General features: G+C 39.6%; 1 protein-coding gene across 2 annotated transcripts in view; it reads left to right on the plus strand.

Annotated features, from left to right (window-relative positions):
- Positions 1–4,201: 4,201 nt before the first annotated feature.
- ACMSD (aminocarboxymuconate semialdehyde decarboxylase) overlaps positions 4,202–18,072 on the plus strand; it is a 63,539-nt gene continuing 49,668 nt past the window's right edge. Inside the window, exons 1-2 of one of the 2 annotated variants that reach the window (XM_003794373.3) lie at positions 4,202–4,338; positions 9,013–9,057. In XM_003794373.3, the coding sequence (XP_003794421.1) occupies positions 4,282–4,338; positions 9,013–9,057 (102 nt within the window). In that variant the 5' untranslated portion in view covers positions 4,202–4,281. Of the gene's footprint in view, positions 4,339–8,986; positions 9,058–18,072 lie in introns of both variants that reach the window. The other variant, XM_023515848.1, reaches the window with a different exon arrangement.

Here is an 18,072-nt window from a genome sequence, read left to right on the forward strand (position 1 = left end):
AATAATCAAAAAGGAACCAGGACTTAATGATTTAGGAAATTCTTAGCTTACCTAGACAGCAAAAGATGCTTAAATCAGGAGAGTGTCAGGAAAGCATGCCCTCAAGAGGAAATGCAACGGTGTGGCTGAACAACATTTCCCTAGTGCCTTAACTCCCTGAAACAGACATTTTTATTACTATTACTAGTAGTAGTAGCGGCGGTACTTAATATATTTAGGTTTACTTATATGATTATCACTTTATTTATTCCCCATTCAATCTTGCATTTCAGACCATTTTTCTGCAGTCATTTTCATTCTTTCTGGAATACATCATTAGAAAATATCTCAAGTGAAGTAAACGCAGTTGTTATTTGGAAATATCTTTACTTCTCCCTCATTGTTAAAATAGAACTTTAAGTAGCACACAATTCCAGGTTGACAGTTAATTTCTCTCAACATTTTGAACATATCCTATCATCCAATGGCTCTCACATTGCTGTAAGAAATCTTCTATCAATCTAATTGCTGAGTTTTGAAGGCATTCTCTTTCTTTCTAGCTTGCAGCTTATAGGGTCTTATTTTTATTTCGTAGTTTCACTACAAAGCTTCTACAAATAGATTTCTTTTTGGTGATCCTTCATAATATAGGTTTTGATTCCAGGATCTGTTGGCTCATCAGGTCTGGAAAATTTTCAGCTATTATCTCTTAGAATATCTCTCCTCCATCTTCTTTCCCTTTCCTCTGTGTTAGAGCTTTTATCAGACTCCTTTTAAACTTTCTATCCTTTGTGTTTTGTAACTCTCTTATATATGATCAAGTTCCTCATTCCTCTGTGAAAGTTTCTCTTCCAGTTCATTAATTCTATTTTTAGTTATGTCTGTTTTGCTATTTATCTTACCCATTGAGTTTTTAATTTAAATTATTATGATTTTCAGGACACGATTATAAGAGGTTCCTTATCTAACAAAAGCAATCAATGTAACCTATTCTGTGTACCCTCAATGAATCCCCAACAATAAAAAAAATTATTATGATTTCATTGCTAAAAGTCCCATTTCACTCATTTTCATACTTAGTCATTTTTTAATATTTGTTAATTTTTAATTATTTTTATTTCTTTAAACACTTCATATATAATAATTTTATATTCTGTGTTTAATAATTCTAATATCTGTTTCTTTGAGGGTTTAAATCTATTACTTATTGTTTCTATAGATTTTTTCTCATGGTGGCTTTTTTCCTCATGAATTTCCTCAGAATTTTTTTATTGTAAGTGAATATTTTGTTGCCCTTAATCTGTGGCAATGCTGAGGGGACTAAGTTGGAATGTCTTTCTCCAGGGAGGATTTATTTCACATTTTCTGTTTCTGGGCAGAGGTAGTGTTATGGTTTGGATGTAGTTTGTCCCCACCAAAACTCATATTGAAATTTAATTGCCAATGTAGCAATCTTGGGAGGTGGTACTTTTCAGAGGCGCTTAGCTTGTTAAGATGGATTTCTCATAAGACTAGTTGGTTCTCACGAGACTAAATTAGTTCTCATAAGAATAGATTAGTTCCTGTAACAATAGATTAGTTCTCTTGAGAGCAGTTGTCATGAAGCTGGTCAGCCTCCTCTACATGCTCTCTAATTGCACATGGCTGCTTACCTCTCTGCTTCTCTGCCATGTCTTGACTCAGCACGCGTGTGGCCCTCACCAGAAGCTGAGTAGAAAGTTCATATTCTTGGTCTTTTCAGCCACCAGAATTGTGAACTTAATGTTTCTCTTTTTTTTTAATAAATTCCAACATGCAATACTTTAACATTTTCAAGTGGTGTCCTTAAATCCTCAGAGAAATTCTCAGAGAAAACTGTTATTCCGTCTCTCTCCTTTTTCTGTTTCCTTTCCCATAGTGAAGATTTCATTACAGACTCCCTTTTGGGACCAGTGAATGTTTTTCTCGTCTTAATTTTTTTTTTTTTTTGAGACAGAGTCTCACTATGTTGCCCTCAGTAGAGTACTGTGGCATCACAGCTCACAGCAACCTCAAACTCTTGTGCTTAAAAGATTCTCTTGCCTCAGCCTCCCAAGTAGCTGGAACTACAGGCACCTGCCACAATGCCCAGCTTTTTGTTGTTGTTGTAGTTGTCATTGTTGTTTGGCAGGCCCTGGGTAGGGTCGAACCCACCAGCTCTTGTATATGTGGCCAGTGCTCTAGCTGCTGAGCTACAGGTGCCAAGCCTCTAGTCTTAATTTTTCACTAAAGGTTGACCATTCAAGAATTTTAGCTTCATGAGGGAGTTTCAGCATGGTACAGATACTAATTCCCAAATATCTAAGATTCTGAAACCACACTGTCTGGGTTTGAATTCTGGCTCTACCACACACTATTGTGTAACCATGAAAAAGGTAACTTGGCAGTTCCTGTAGCTCAGTGGGTAGGGCTCTAGCCACATACACCAAGGCTGGCAGGTTCAAACCTGGCCCAGGCCTGCTAAACAACAAAGATAACTGCAAAAAAAAAAAAAAAAATAGCTGAGCATTGTGGTAGTAGGCACCTGTAGTCCCAGCTACTTGGGAGGCTGATGCAAGAGAATCACTTAAGCCCAAGAGTTAGAGGTTGCTGTGAGCTGTGATGCCATAGCACTCTACTGAGGGAGACATAATGAGATTCTATCTCAAAAAAAAAAAGTTAATTTCCCTGTGCTTCAGTTTCCTCTTCTATAAAATGGGTATCGGTAATAGTTCCTCTCATAAAAAATGTTACATGTAATCAATAAATTGATATGAATAGAATGTTGGTTCAGTGCTGGCCCAGAGGAAGTGCTCTGAAAACACTTGCACTTACTCAGGATTAGCCTGTGCCTCCATGTGTTAGTTCACTCCATTTAGTTTTAGCTCACTGAACTTTTTAAAAAATGGATTTTGAGGCATTCTCTCATTTTTTTTCAAGCTATGTGTTATAACCTATGCAGAAGCTAGTCAGATTACAGAAGGAAAGCTTTTTAACTACAGAGTTTCTGCTTTATGGATACTGACCTGAAGGGAGCATCTCAAAGCATTGCTAAGGCTTTGCCAGGGCTCCTGGGGTCACTTGAACATTTTAAACTTCCCAGAAAAAAAAAGGTAAACACAGCTATAAAGGGCTGCTGTGTTCCACCCTCCAGTGGAAGCCCTCCCACGCTGCTCTGATGATGCTCAATCTTCTCCACTGCCTTCTTTTCCCGACACTCAAGCTGTGTGCAATTATCTATTACAGCACCTGTAGCATCTTAGCTCTCATTCGACCTTATAACCTCAGCACATTTCTCCATAATATTTGTTAAATAAACGCATGTGAATAAAGTCATGAATGAGAAAGCACAAAACAAAGGCAATAGAGGAAAAAGATAAATATGAATAGTGGACTCTGGTCAGGCACAGCGGCTCACACCTGTAATCCCAGCACTTTGGGAGAACGAGGCAGAAGAATCACTTGAGCCCAGGAGTTCAAGATCATCCTAGGCAACATAGCAAGGCTCCATCTCTACCAACAACAACAAAAAATCTATATGTTGAAATTATCCAGGCGTGGTAGTGTATGCCTGTTGCTCATGTTTCTCAGGAGACCGAGGCAGGAGGATCACTTAAGTCCAAGAGTTTAAGGCTGCAGTGAGCTATGATCTCACCACCATACTCCAGCCTAGGTGACAGAGTGAGACCCTGTTTCAAAAAAAGAAAAAGTCTACTTTTCCTATGATTTAAACATAAATATAAAACATCCTATAAAACTTTTCAATATGCTAAATTTTCACAAACAAGCCAATTGTTAAATATTATTTAAAGACATGGAAATAACCAACTAAACAGAAACAAAAGCATTAAAAGTGGCAGCTTCTGGGTAGTGAAACCAAGTATAAAAAGAGGTGAGTCAGGGATCCATACTTTTCTTTAAAAGCCCTCTGTATTATTTGATTTTTACACAAATTGTTTGATTTTAAACTATCTGTGTTTTGATAAAAATTTGGTCAATTTTTTACCACCATAACTCGAAGCAGCCTGCCTGTACTTTTGACCTCAAAGGCTTGAGTACAGTCCTTTTTTTTTTCAAGTTTTTGCCCAGAGTCCTGACTACCAAAGTGTGTTGACGCAAAACCCAGTTAACAAATAAACAGAATTTTGAACTTTAAGAAGGCAGGTCTAACAGACCTAGATGAGGCTAGGCAGGCCTACTGACTGGCTAGAAAAGGACAAAGTCAATCATTGAACTCCATGGTTTTCATAGAGATCTCTTGACATCAAAACTTCTTTCCTTACATACTTCTCTTATCCTGTGAAGATGAAAATTGACATCCATAATCACATTCTACCAAAAGAATGGCCAGATCTAAAAAAGGTAATGGTAAATTAATTTGTGAATTATTTCTAAAACTTCTCCTGGGTTTCTCAATGCCTCTATTTTGGGCCTTTCTATTTTGGGGAGAATTAGACATTAAGTTTCTCTTCTTTGGAATTGATTTTAAATGATTTGGTTTATCATTTTTTAAAAAATGATCATCTAGTTTTCAAAAATGACTTTTATGTTTATTTTGAAAGGACACTGGATTAAAGAAATAAGTCATTTCTCAAAATCTCCTTTTTCCCTCAAATGAAGCATTCTTTAAAATTTCTGGACAATTTAAGTCAGGCAGATTTACCTTTTTAAAATCACATATTCAGCTGCTGGGAACATACATGCCAACTACAGAATTTAAAGCTACAATTTCAACTAAAAGTATTAAAAAATGGAATGAGATAGGTTTCAGTGACTTCTAAAATATATCTGCTTTCCAAGCTATTTGAAGTAAGATTTAAAAGCATCAAGAGATAGCTTTGTGAAAAAATTTGAGTCTATTTTAGGACACTGATATCTTTCCTTTTTGATGTTCTTTAAGCTGTAAGTTCTTGTAATGAAGAACTAGGTGGTAGGTGTATCAAAAGAAACTCTGGGATAAATGACATGAAGCTTTTATACAATGACTATCTCTAAAGAGCATTCTTGTGTTTCTTTAAAGGTGGAAATTTTCTTTTGTCATTAAGAACTTTTCAATGAATTCTAAAAAAGGAAGGTGGAGAGTATGAAAGAAATTTAAAATTGGCTAGAGGGTTGTGCAGGATTAATACCAGGTCTTACTCAGTCTTCAGCAGTCTTCCAGTATGTTCACACCTCTTATAATAGCCCATCTTTTCAAGTGAGGAAAAATGAATTAATTCAAACTAGAATTAAAACTATTGTGCAAGTAGAGGAAACTATTTTTTTTTCATAGTTATCTCCTTGAAGAATGTCCATCTGAAGGGTTTCTTTGACTTGGGATGGGGGTAGAAACTTAGGATTGAAAACTACAAACGCTGCTGACCATCTTTAAAAGTCTGTGCACTGCAGCTGCTAGTAAAAGCTAAACCTATTAATCTACCCCACTCCTGAAAGGAGTTTAAATGTTTACATGGGAATATGTTGTTCTGAATGTTGTCATCCCCCCCATATGTTATTAAAGGGTAAATGCCATTTCACGGTGTTAATGATTTTATGAAAGGAACACATGGGTTACTACATGGAAGTACATTTGGCTTGTTTGGAAGCTGCCTGCACATGCACTTTCTGTTTATTTATTGACAGAATCTCACTCTGTTGCCCTGGTAGAACGCTATGGGGTCATAGCTGGCAGCAACCTCAAACTCTTGGGCTCTAGGCATCCTCTTGCCTCAGCCTCCTGAGTAGCTGGTACTACAAGTGCCTGTCACACTGCCCAGCTAGTTTTTTTTTTTAAAAAACAGGATTTTGCTCATGCTCAGACTGGTCTTGAATTCCTGAGCTCAAGCAATCCTCCTGCTTCACTCCCAGAGAGCTAGGATTATAGGCATGAGCCACCTCACCTGGCCTCACACACAGTTTCTTACATCTTATTGTGCTCACCATTTTCTAGCCATCATTTATGAGTATTTACCTGATGAATGATGCAGTGAATAAATTAATGGAAGAAATAGTGTATACTACCTAATGTGAGAGTTTGAGAAAACTCCAAATTTGGGCATTTGTTATTTCACAATAGCCTTTATTCTAAGCCCAGAAAATAGCATTAAGTCCAATATTACAGCTTTTCTTTCTAATTGAATATTGAAGGACATTCACATGAAATGTTTGGGAACTCCCATGGTGGTCACTAGAGGACACTGCCCACCCGCACTCTCCTCCCCTGAGAGTTAGCAAACATGACCCTCTGAAAAAAGAATGTCACAGCACCAGGGACTCCAAGCTCCGTGGTGTCCACCTCCTTATACAAACATGGATTTTGAGGCCTAAGGATTAGTGTCTTTATAAAATAGGCCCTGGGAAGCTTGTTTGCCCCACTCTGACCCCCCACCCCGCCATGTGAGGACACAGCTAGAAAGTGCCTTCGAAAAACCAGGAAGCAAGTGCTTACCAGATCTTGGACTACTCAGCCTCCAGAACTGTGAGAAATACATTTCTGCTGTTTATAAGCTTCCCAGTCTATTATTATTTTGCTATAGCAGCCCAGATGGACTAAGACAGAGAGCAAGCCGGTTATAGTTAAGATGATTTCATTGACAGAAGAACCATTGTTCAGTTCCTCCCACAGCAGGTGTAAGGCATATTATGCAAAGAAGAACCTGGCTGTTCTAACTACTCTTGTTGCATTCTCAGTGTAGAATGCAGACTTAAACCCAGGCTTTAAGAACCCCCAGACTAATTTGAGCCACTAGCTAAAAGAAATAACTTGTTTCTGGGGAATGCACTCTTCAGACTCCTTCTGGATGGTCACCTTCCCACTAAACCTAGGTCCCAGTGAGCCATTCCCTAATAAGCCACAAATACAAGGTTCTCTGTCCTATGCCCTGAGGTTTCCCTATCTGGAAGACCCTTGAGAGCTAAAATAATGCCTCTTCTTTCCTGAGAGGAGAAAACTTTCCATCAGGTGTCCTGTGTCACAACCTCACCTCCCATTTCCTGCCTTCTATCCCAAGATTGCCCCCAGTTTGAACAGAGAACTGGTTACCAAGAGCCTTTCTAGGTACCCACCCCATGTAGGGTCCTAAAGGCATTATCAAAATTGCTTAGGAAACTGAGAGATAGAGAGCATGAGGACAGCCAGAGATGTGTACCTGAAAACTCTCCAAGCTCACGTGCTATTGGCTCTTTACCTGGCCTCCTCTTCCAATCGCCACCCAGTGCCTGGAAAGAGAAAAGGGTATTTAGTCCCAATAAACCAGGCTTCTTCTTATGCAATGGTCTCTCACATGAGGCAAGCAGAGAGCCAGTACATATCTTCACCATCATTCTATTAATAGTCACAATACTTTGTACGCCACAGACAGAAATAATTTAATTCACATAAAACCTTGTGCCGGTAAGACTTATTAACTTAACAGATGAGTTGCTTGAGACATAGAAACGAACCTAAAATCCTAGTGCTATGGGGGCCACGGTCATCTCTCTAGAGCACCACCACATTTACCTTGAGGAAACTGGTCCAGGGGAATACTGTTGCAGAAACAACCTTGACCTTCTTGTATAATGAGGAGATAGAAAAGCAGAACTAACAGGCCTGGGGTGATGATTAACTCATGATTACAGAGAACTGGGATTTGAGAAATCTTTTCATTGTAACCTGCTAATAATGATTTTACTCAGAGTACAATTAGGATCTTTGAAAAAAAATCTGAGCTGGAAAGACAGTAGATTCAAGGACACCTGATACCATTGTTTCTGAAGTTGAGACCCACACTCCTCTGCTTTCACAAAGAGGAGGACTGGAGCTCAAGAAGCTGTGCTGAAAAATGTTTCAGCTTGGTCTACAGTGAATTATCCATAGCAACAAGGATGATGATAATGATCATCCTTTAGCATCCGTTTCCTTTAGCAAAGTTTTACTGACCACCTACTATGTGCCTAATAGTGGGACTTACAAAGACTCTTCTCATTTTAAATGGGGTAAAAATAATTCTGGCCTTCAATAATAAAAACATATATTTACATCTTTTGTTAGCAATGATTTAATTGCTCCTGATCACTATAAGGTTTTAAAAGACAAAGTCCCAGACATGATTTGACTTAAACAACCCTTCTGAGGAAATACTGTGGATACCTGGTTTCATTACCCAGGTTGGGGTGGCCCATGAAATGATTTTAGGTGGTACATAAACAAATATTTTGTAGATTTTAAACTCATTTTAAAATTTCAAACTACATTAGGAGAAAAGATAAAACCAGCACTTCTGGGGTATAGAATTTTCTTCCTGCATAAATATATTTATAAGAAAAAAAGTAAATTAACTTAAATATAAATATTGACTAAATGATACATGGGTATAAGAAGGAAATGGGGGCTTGGCGCCTATAGCTCAACCGGCTAAGGCACCAACCACGTACACCTAAGGTGGCGGGTTCGAATCCCCAGCCCGGACCCGCCAAACAACAATGACAGCTGCAACCAAAAAATAGCCGGGCGTTGTGGCGGGTGCCTGTGGTCCCAGCTACTTGGGAGGCAGAGGCAGGAGACTCGCTTGAGCCCAGGAGTTGGAGGTTGCTGTGAGCTGTAATGCCACGGCACTCTGCCCAGGGGGACAGCTTGAGGCTCTGTCTCAAAAAAAAAAAAAAAAAGAAGGAAATGGGAAGGTGATGCTTAAAAGGAGCAAGGTCAGGGGCCAGGCGTAGTGGCTCATGCCTGTAATCCCAGCACCATGGGACACAGAGGCAAGTGTATTGCCTGAGCTCACAGGTTGGAGACCAGCCTGAGCCAGAGTGAGACCCCGCCTCTAAAAATAGCCGGGTGTTGTGGCAGGTGCCTGTAGTCCCAGCTACTGGGGAGGCTGAGGCAAGAGAATTGCTTGAGCCCAAGAGTTAGAGGTTGCCGTGAGCTATGACACCACAGTACTCTACCAAGGGTGACAAAAAGAGACTCTGTCTCAAAAAAAAAAAGGAGCAAGCTCAGGATCCTTTGTCCTAAGGATGCCCCTTGAGTGCAGCCCTCTCTTTGCTCTTCCAGACTAACTGTGCTTCTCCCCACTGCAGAGGTTTGGCTATGGAGGCTGGGTGGAGCTCCAGCACCAAGGCAAGGTGAGTCTCTCCCAAAGCAGAACATGAGTAGGACCCAGGGACGTCCTGATCCTGTACTTCATTCAGGGCCTCCAGGGACCCCAATTCTTCTGCCCACCTATAAACATTGTAGCAGGCAAGGGAGCAGCACTGAGATTGCTCAGAATGATTAGGTGCTCTTCAGAGAGCACCAGGAAGATACAATCAGAATTTGATTCTCTCTCACCCTTCTTCTTTTTTTTTCCCCCTGAAACCAATTTTAGCATTTTTTAAAATTTCAGGTGTTTGGGCAGCTCCTGTGGCTCAAAGGAGTAGGGCGCTAGGCCCATACGCCAGAGGTGGCGGGTTCAATCCTAGCCCTGGCCAAAAACTGCCAAAAATAAAAAAAAAAATTCAGGTTATTATAAGAGTACAAACATCCACAATTTTTGAATTTTTTAGGTAGAGTCCCTCTTGTAATTGTGTCCCATACCAAAAAAGTATGCCATACACCCCTACCGTGTGCCCTTTAAGTGGTAGCACACCAATCCTCCCTTCCTATTCCCACTCCCTGGTTCCCCCTCCCCCCATCTTGAATAGAATTAAGTTTTTCTCCCAAGTAGGCATGTGTTAGATCATCTGCTAGCTTCATAATAAAATTAAGTACAATGGATACTTGCTTTTCCATTCTTGTGGTATTTTACTAAGAAGAATATGTTTGATCTCCATCCAGGTTAATACAAAAGATGTAAAGTCACCATCTTTTTTTAGGGCTGAATAGTAATCCATGGTATACTTGTTAATCCATTCCTGAGTTGATGGGCATTTAGATTGTTTCCACATCTTGGAGATTGTAAATTGAGCAGTGATAAACATTCTAGTGCAAATGCCTTTATGATAAAAATATTTTTTTTCTTCTGGGTATATGCCTAGTTGTGGGTTGTGGGATCAAATACAAGGTCTAATTTGAGTTCTTTGAGGATTCTCCATACTTCTTCCCAAAGAGGCTGTTTTACCTTGCAGTCTATAACACTGTTGGTACAACAGAGTAAAAGTGTCCCTCTCTCTCCACAGTTGGGACAGCATCTGCAACTCTGAGAATTTGTGATGTGAACTATTCTCATGGGGTTAAGTGATATATCTCTGGGCGGTTTAGATTTATAATTCTATGATGATTACGGACAATCAGCATTTTTTCATATGTTTGTTAGCCATTCATCTGTCTTCCTCAAAGAAGTTTCTGTTCATGTCTCTTGCCCAGTGATAAGTGGGATTGTTGTTTGTTCTTTTTTTGTGTTGATTAATTTGAGTTCTCTATAGATTCTAGTTATCCTCCCAAGCCTTTGTCAGATTTGTAATATGCAAATATCTTTTCACATTCCAAAAGTTGTCTCTTTGCTTTGATTGTTGTGTCCTTAGCTGTGCAGAAGCTTTTCAGTTTAATTAAGTCCTATTTGTTTATTTTTCTTGTTGTTGCAATGGCCACTAAAGTCTTCTTTATAAAATCTTTCCTCAGGCCAACATCCTCAAGAGTTTTTACCACACTTTCTTCTAGGATTTTTATCATTTCATGTCTTAGATTTGAATCTTTTATCCATCTTGGGTCAATTTTTGTAGGTGGTGAAAGGTGCAGGTCCAGTTTCAGTCTTTTATATGTGGTTATCCAGTTCTCTCATCACCATTTATTGAATAGAGGTTCAATATATGCTTTTCCCCAATATATGCTTTTGTTTGGTTTATCAAAGATCAGATGGCTAGAAGAGACTGGTTTCATGTCTTGGTTTTCTATTTAGATATTTCCAGATATCTATGTCTCTATTTTTGTGCCAATATCATGCTGTTTTGATCACTGTGGATTTGAAATATAACCTAAATGCAGATAGAGTGATACCTCTGGTGTTTTTATTACCAAAAATTGCCTTGGCTATACAGGTTCTTTTCTGGTTCCATATAAAATGAAGAACTATTTTTTCCAGTTCTTCGAAGTATGATGTTGGTATTTTAATGGAGATTGCATTGAATCTGTAGATTGCTTTGGGCGGTATAAACATTTTAACAATGTTGATTCTTCCCAGCCAAGAGCATGGTATGTTCTTCCATTTGTTGGTGTCTTCTGCTATTTCTTTTCTTAGGGTTTCATAGTTCTCTTTGTAGAGGGTGGAATTCATTTCTGATTGATGCTATAGAGATTTTCCTTTTCTGTTCCTTCACCTCTTTGGTTAGGTACATTCCTAGGTATTTAATTTTCTTTGAAGCTAATGTGAGGGGCATTATATCTTTGATTAGCTTCTTGGCAGCTGTTATTGGCATATACAAAGGCTATTGATTTGTGGACATTGATTTTTATACCCTGAGATATTACTGTATTTCTTGATCACTTCCAGGAGTCTTAGGGTTGAGTCTCTGGGTTTTTCTAAGATCATATAGTTTTCTAAGATCAAATATAGTTAGCAAAGAGCAAGAGTTGGACCTCCTCTGCCGTTTATATCCTTCTCTTGACTGATTGCATTAGCTAGAACTTAGATGCCCCTTTTATCCTTCTCTTGACTAATTGCATTAGCTGGAACTTTTAGCACTTTTTAATAGTAGTGGTAATAGACAACATCCTTGTCTGGCTCCTGTTCTAAGTGGAAAAGCTCTCAGTTTTACTCCATTCAGTATGATGTTAGCTGTGAGTTTGTTATACTTCATTCATTTGAAAACATGTGCCACCTATACCTATATTCTTAAGTGTTCTTGTTAGAAAAGGATGCTGGATTTTATCAAATGCTTTTTCTGCACTTATTGGGAGTATCATATTGTCTTTGTTTTTGCTTCTATTAATATGGTGAATTGCATTTATGGATTTGGATATGTTAAACCAGCCTTGCATCCCTGGAATGAAGCCTAATCATGATGTATAATTTTTTTAATTTATAGCTGTAATCTATTGGCTAAGATTTTATTAAGTATTTTTGCATCAATATTCATTAGTGAAATTGGTCTGAGTTCTCCTTTTTAATTGGGTCCTTTCCTGGTTTGGTATCAGGGTGATGTTTGCTTCACAGAATGTGTTGGGGAAGGTCCCTCTTTCTTAGTGTTTTGGAATAGGTTCTGCAGTATATGTACAAGCTCATCTTAGAAGGTTGAATAGAATTCTGATGTAAAACCAGGGCTTTTGTTGCTGTTGTTGGAAGATTTTTTTACTGTTTCTTCAATCTCAGTGCTTGTTATTGTTCTGTTCAAGAGATCTATTTGTTCCTGGTTAAATCTAGGGAGATGATACGATTCCAACTATTGATCCATTTTCTTCAGACTGTCAAATTTCTAGGCATAAAGTTTCTTGTAGTAGTCAGAGATCTCTTGTATCTCAGTGGTATCTGTTGTTATTTCTCCTTTTTCATTTCTGATTGATGTTATAGAGATGTTCCTTTTCTGTTTCTAGTTAATCTGGCCAAAGGTTTATTGATTTTATTTATCTTTTTAAAGAACCAACTTTTTGTTTCATTAATTTTCTAAGTGATTCTTTTGTTTTCAATTTCATTTATTTCTGATTTTATTTTGGTTATTTCTTTTCCTCTGCTAGGTTTGAGATTGTATTGTTCTTCCTTTTCCATTTCCTTAAGATGATTCATTAGCTTGTTGATGTGCTCTGTTTTTCAGATGTAGGCATCTAATGTGATAAATTTCCCTCTTAGGGCTGCCTTTGAAGTATTCCACAGTTTTGGTAACTTATAGCTTCATTGTTGTTATGTTTGAAGAATGTAAAAATTTCCTCCTTTATCTCTTCCTTAACCCAGCTGTCATTCAGCATAAAGTTGTTTGATTTCCATGCCTTTTGTGTGGGTGAAAATTTTTATTGGAGTTGAGTTCCACCTTTACTGCCTTGTGATCTAAGAATATACAAGGTATAATTTTAATTTTTTAAAATTTCTTTGAGGTTTGATTTGTGACCTAGGATATGATCTATTTTGGAGTATGTTCCATGGGCAGATGAGAAGAATGTATATTCCTTAGCTTTGGAATGGTGTGTTCTGTATAGGTCTGTTAAGCCCATTTGTTCTAAGGTTGCATTTTAGCCCTCTGTATCTTTATTTAGTTTCTATTTAGGTGATCTGTCCAATTCAACCAGAGAGATGTTAAAGTCTTACCATATTATAGGATATCATATTGCTCAGACCAATCAATGTCTGTTTCATAAATCTTGGAGCATTTAAGTTGGGTGCATAAATATTTCGAATTGAAATATCCTCTTGATGGGTTGTTCCCTTGACCAGTATAAAGTAACCAACTCTGTCTTTCTTAACTTTAGTTGCTTTAAATCCATTTGTATCTGAAAATAAGATTATGATTCCCTCCTTTCTTTTGGTTTCCATTTGCCTAAAATATTGTTTTCCAGCCCTTTACCACTTACTCTTGTTTTGTCTTTCAAGGTTAGGTGTGTTTCCTGGAGGCAACATATGGATGGCTTGTGCTTTTTTTCCCTCTAATCAGCCAGCCTGTACCTCTTCAGTAGGGAATTCAAGCCATTCACATTTATTGAGATAATTGAGAAGTGTGGTGGAGTTCCATTCATCTTATTTTGTGGAGGTCCAATGCTTAGTTGTATCCTTTGCACCATTGTGGAAGCTAGGTTTTGTCCTTTAGTTTCTGAGTGTTTACTTTGCTGGTGGTCCATTGTGATGGTCAGTGTTGAGAGTAGGTCTAAGTATTTCCTGTAGAGCTGGTCTTGTTGTGGCAAATTTCCTCATGTTTGCATATCAGTAAAAGATTTGATTTCTCCATTGATTTTGAAGCTTAGTTTAGCAGGATACAGAATTCTGGGCTGAAAATTTTGTTTTGTTTAAGAAGATTAAAGGTAGCTGACCATTCTCTTCTGGCATAGAAAGTTTCAGCTGAGAAGTCCACTGTCACCCTGGTGGATCTGCCCCTGTAGGTCAGTTAGCATTTACTCCTGGCTACTTGCAGAAATTTCTCTTTCATCTTGATTTTGGTTGGGTTCATTACAATGTGTCTTGGAGATGCTCTATTTGTGCTGTGTCAACCTGGAGTTCACTATCCCTCTAAAAGGAGTGTTTTGGAATCTTTAGTGATACTTTGGAAGTTTTTATTTATAATATCCTCCAATAGGGCTTCCATTCCTTTGGGGCATTCTTCCCCTTCAGGAATACCTATAATTCATATAGTTGAACACTTCATGAAGTCCCATAACTCTGAGTAAATATTCTGCTTTCTCTATCTTCTTTTCTATTTCTTTAACTGACTGGGTTAGTTCAAGAGCTTTATCCTCTAGCTCTGAGATTCTTTCTTCTCCGGGGTCTAATTGGTTACTGATACTCTCTACTTCATCTTTAAATTCCCTAATTGATTCCTTTAAATTCTTGAGCTCTGCCATATCCTTTCTATATGCTTCCTATCTTTCATCCATTCTTTGGTTCCTTTTTTCCACTTTCTCATCACTCCCCTTTACTGTTTTTGCCATCCATATTTTAAAATGCCTTTCTGTCATTTTCATTAGTTACTAATAGGTGGAATACTCTGTAGTAGCCACCTCATCATCCCTTGGGAGGGTTGCTGTATTCCGGTTCTTCATGTTGCCAGAATTTTTCTGTTGTTCCTCCTCATATGTGTTTTCTTCTTGTTCACTTCCTTCCCCTGCTTTTTCCTCTCACTACCTCCCTTGCTTTAAATTACCTTGTCTCAGAGCTTAGATATTGAAGTGGCCTTTTGGTATATGGCCAAAAGGAAGGTAAGGAAAAAGGGCAAGAAGGGACAAAGAAAAGAAAACGAGAAAGAGGGCTTGGCACCTGTAGCTCAGTGGTTAGGGTGCTGGCCACATACTGGGGATGCTGGGTTCAAACCTGGTCCAGGCCTGCTAAACAACAACAACAACAACAACAACAAAAATAGCTAGGTGCTGTGGTGGGTGCTTGTAGACCCAGCTACTTAGGAGGCTGAGGCAAAAAATTGCTTAAGCCCCAAAATTTTTAGGTTGCTATGAGCTTTGACACCACAGCACTCTACTGAAGGTGACATAGTGAGACTTTGTCTCAAAAAAAGAAAGGAAAAAGAGGGGGAAAATAGAAGGGGGGGGTGGAAGGAAAGAATTGAAAAGAAGGAGAAAAAAAAGGCAGTAGGAGAGAAAGAGAGCGACAAGAGAAATGGCGGTGTTTGGCAGGGTGCTTAAACCACACCCGTAGCTCTAGGACTTTGAGGGGGCAGGATGGGTGGGTCCCTTTAGGTTTAAGTGCTTCTTACCACCCTAGGCAAATGCAAGACCCCACCTCGGCCAAATATAGAAAGAAATCAGTGGTCATAATGGGGAACTACCAATACCTTCTTTCCAATGGCCAAAACTAGAAGGATATGGAAGATTGTGAGCTTGTGGCCTCCTTGAGCCAGATGAATGCCATGACTCCCCCAGCCAGACTAGTGCTATGACACCCCACCCCTCAGAGAAGAGAAAAAAAATGGAAAAAAATTAAGATAGATAAAAATTTTAAAATATAATTGTATAAGATAAAGAAGAGAAAAAAGAAAAAAGGGATATCTTAGCTGTTGTTTGAGAAATTTATGTAGGAAAGATGAGAAAAGTAGAAAAATATTTATCAAAAGAGAAAAAGAGAGAAATGAAAAAGAAATAAAGAATAAAAGGGGCTGGCTCGGCATCTGTGGCTCAAGTGGCTAAGGCGCCAGCCACATACACCTAAGGTGGCGGGTTCGAATCCAGCCCAGGCCCACCAAACAACAATGATGGCTACAACCAAAAAAATAGCCGGACGTTGTGGCAGGCGCCTGTGGTCCCAGCTACTTGGGAGGCGGAGGCAGGAGACTTGTTTGAGCCCAGGAGTTGGAGGTTGCTGTGAGCTATGATGCCACAGCACTCTACCCAGGGGGACAGCTTGAGGCTCTGTCTCAAAAAAAAAAGAAAAAGAAAAAAAGAATAAAGGGGGCTGAGAAATCATAACAAAAATGGAAGAGCCCTTGCTATTGAAAAATGTAAAAATGAAAGAATAAAAATATAACCAAACAAAAACAATAACAACAACAACAAAAGAAAAAGTGAAAAAACTAAGGAAACAAAATGAAAAAAGAAAAAAGTGTGTGTGTGTGTGTGTGTGTGTGTATGCATGCCTGGGCACCAGGTGGTGCTGTGGTGTTGTTAGGAGACAGAAAACACTCCTATATATTACTGTGTATATAGGAGACGGAAGCCACTCTCTAGTGGCAAAGGAGACCAGATCTTGTCTTCCTGACTTCTTTGCCCTCAATCTGGGCCTGTTTCTTTCATCAACATTCAGTCCCTATGGGACTGGGATCCCAAAGCTCTCACCAGACTTCCCAGGAGGCCCGTCAGATAGTGTCCTCTGACAACAAAGCAGCCCTGGGGGTAGGAGTGCAGGGGCCACTCAGTTCACCCCAAGGATGACTGCTCTAGCTCAGTAGATACTCCAGAGCCAGCCATGCACTAGAACCCTTCAGACTGTTCCTTACATGCAAATGGTCTTCCCACAATGGCATTGCCCCACCAGCAGCCAAGCCAATTAGAGAACCACCCTGCCCAGCATTCAATCCTGCCACAGGACACCATTTGAGTCTACTTGCTGCTCCAGTGAGCAGCCCCATCCAAAATCAAAATACCGCGGGACAACCCTTTCCCATCCCCATACCACTGTGGAAGAGCTGAGCAACCAGCCAGCCTCTGTCCATACCAAGCACCTGCCTTCTGCATTGGGTTTTCCTCAGTTCCAGACCTCCTTGTTGGTTCCTAAAGTCTCCTGCTGCTTTGCTATGCCCCCAGAGAGATGTTTCTGTACAAATTTCCCCAGCCAGAGGGGACTGAAGACTTTTCCCTGTCTCATCACAAGTAGGTGGCAAGGAGTCCTCCATATTGCTCTGCACTCCCTCCCCAATTTTAGCGTTTATTGCTGTGCCTCAACCAAGTGTCCTGGCACTCTCCACAGGTTATTACAGTAGTTTGAAGCTCACTTAGAAAAAGGAACAGTTAGGTTTGAGAAATTAAACACTGGAGTCAAAAGGGAGAAGCCACTGCTATTAAGGGTTCAGTTAGGTAATAGAGGAAATAGAAGGGAGAGAAAGGCTGTGGGCAAAGCATTCTGCAAATAATGAAGCCTGCAAGGGAGCTAGGTGTCTAGGTCTTCATTTTCAGAAGCATCATATGCCCAGTTGGGGCTCAGAGTAAACATTCCTGAGCTTCTAGCCAAACCACAGACAAGACTAAAACAGGCCCTGGAGGACCCGTGGTCTAGAATGACATAGTTAATGTACAGGGTTAAACCAATACAGCCTGATCAGGTGAGGACCACCTTTGTAGCAGGTGCTAAGAGGCACATAGTTGGGCACCAAGAATCAGAAAACGCCTGCTGGTAGAGTGATGTCCATCCCGTGTCTTTTTTTTTTTTTTTTTGAGACAGAATCTCTCTATATTGCCCTCAGTAGAGTACTATGACATCACAGCTCACAGCAACCTCCAACTCTTGGGCTTAAGCAATTCTCTTGTTTCCGCATCCCAAGTAGCTGGAACTACAGGCACCAGCCACAACACCCAGCTATTTTTTTGCTGTAGTTGTCATTATTGTTTAGCAGGCCTGGGCCGGGTTCAAACCTGCAAGCCCCAGTGTATGTGGCCGGCTCCCTAACACCTGAGCTACAGGTACAGAGCCCATCCCATGTTTTGCAACAGTAGCAGAGCCTTGCCTAAGGAATGAAGGAAACAATGTTCCATAAAAAAGAAGACTGAGAACACAGACATGGAAATATTGAACTATGTGAGCCCAGAACTCAAGAACTCAGCTATGGCTGGTACCAGAATTTCTTAAATGTATAGCCCCAGAACCAGCAGGTTCAGCATCACTGGGGAATTTGGGAGAAATGAAAAGTCTTAGGCCCCCACCCAGACCTACCAAATCAGGAATTGGGGCATACGGGGGCAGAAATTTATTTAAACAGCTTCCTAGCGATTCTGATGCAAGTTCAAGCTTGAGAACATCATCATTTTTATTAAAACCTATTTTATGTCAGGCCCACCAATCTAGACACTGGGAATATGTTGGTGAA

The sequence above is a fragment of the Otolemur garnettii genome, unplaced genomic scaffold, assembly GCF_000181295.1.
Source record: "Otolemur garnettii isolate 467f Iridium unplaced genomic scaffold, OtoGar3 scaffold00080, whole genome shotgun sequence".
NCBI lineage: Eukaryota > Metazoa > Chordata > Mammalia > Primates > Galagidae > Otolemur > Otolemur garnettii.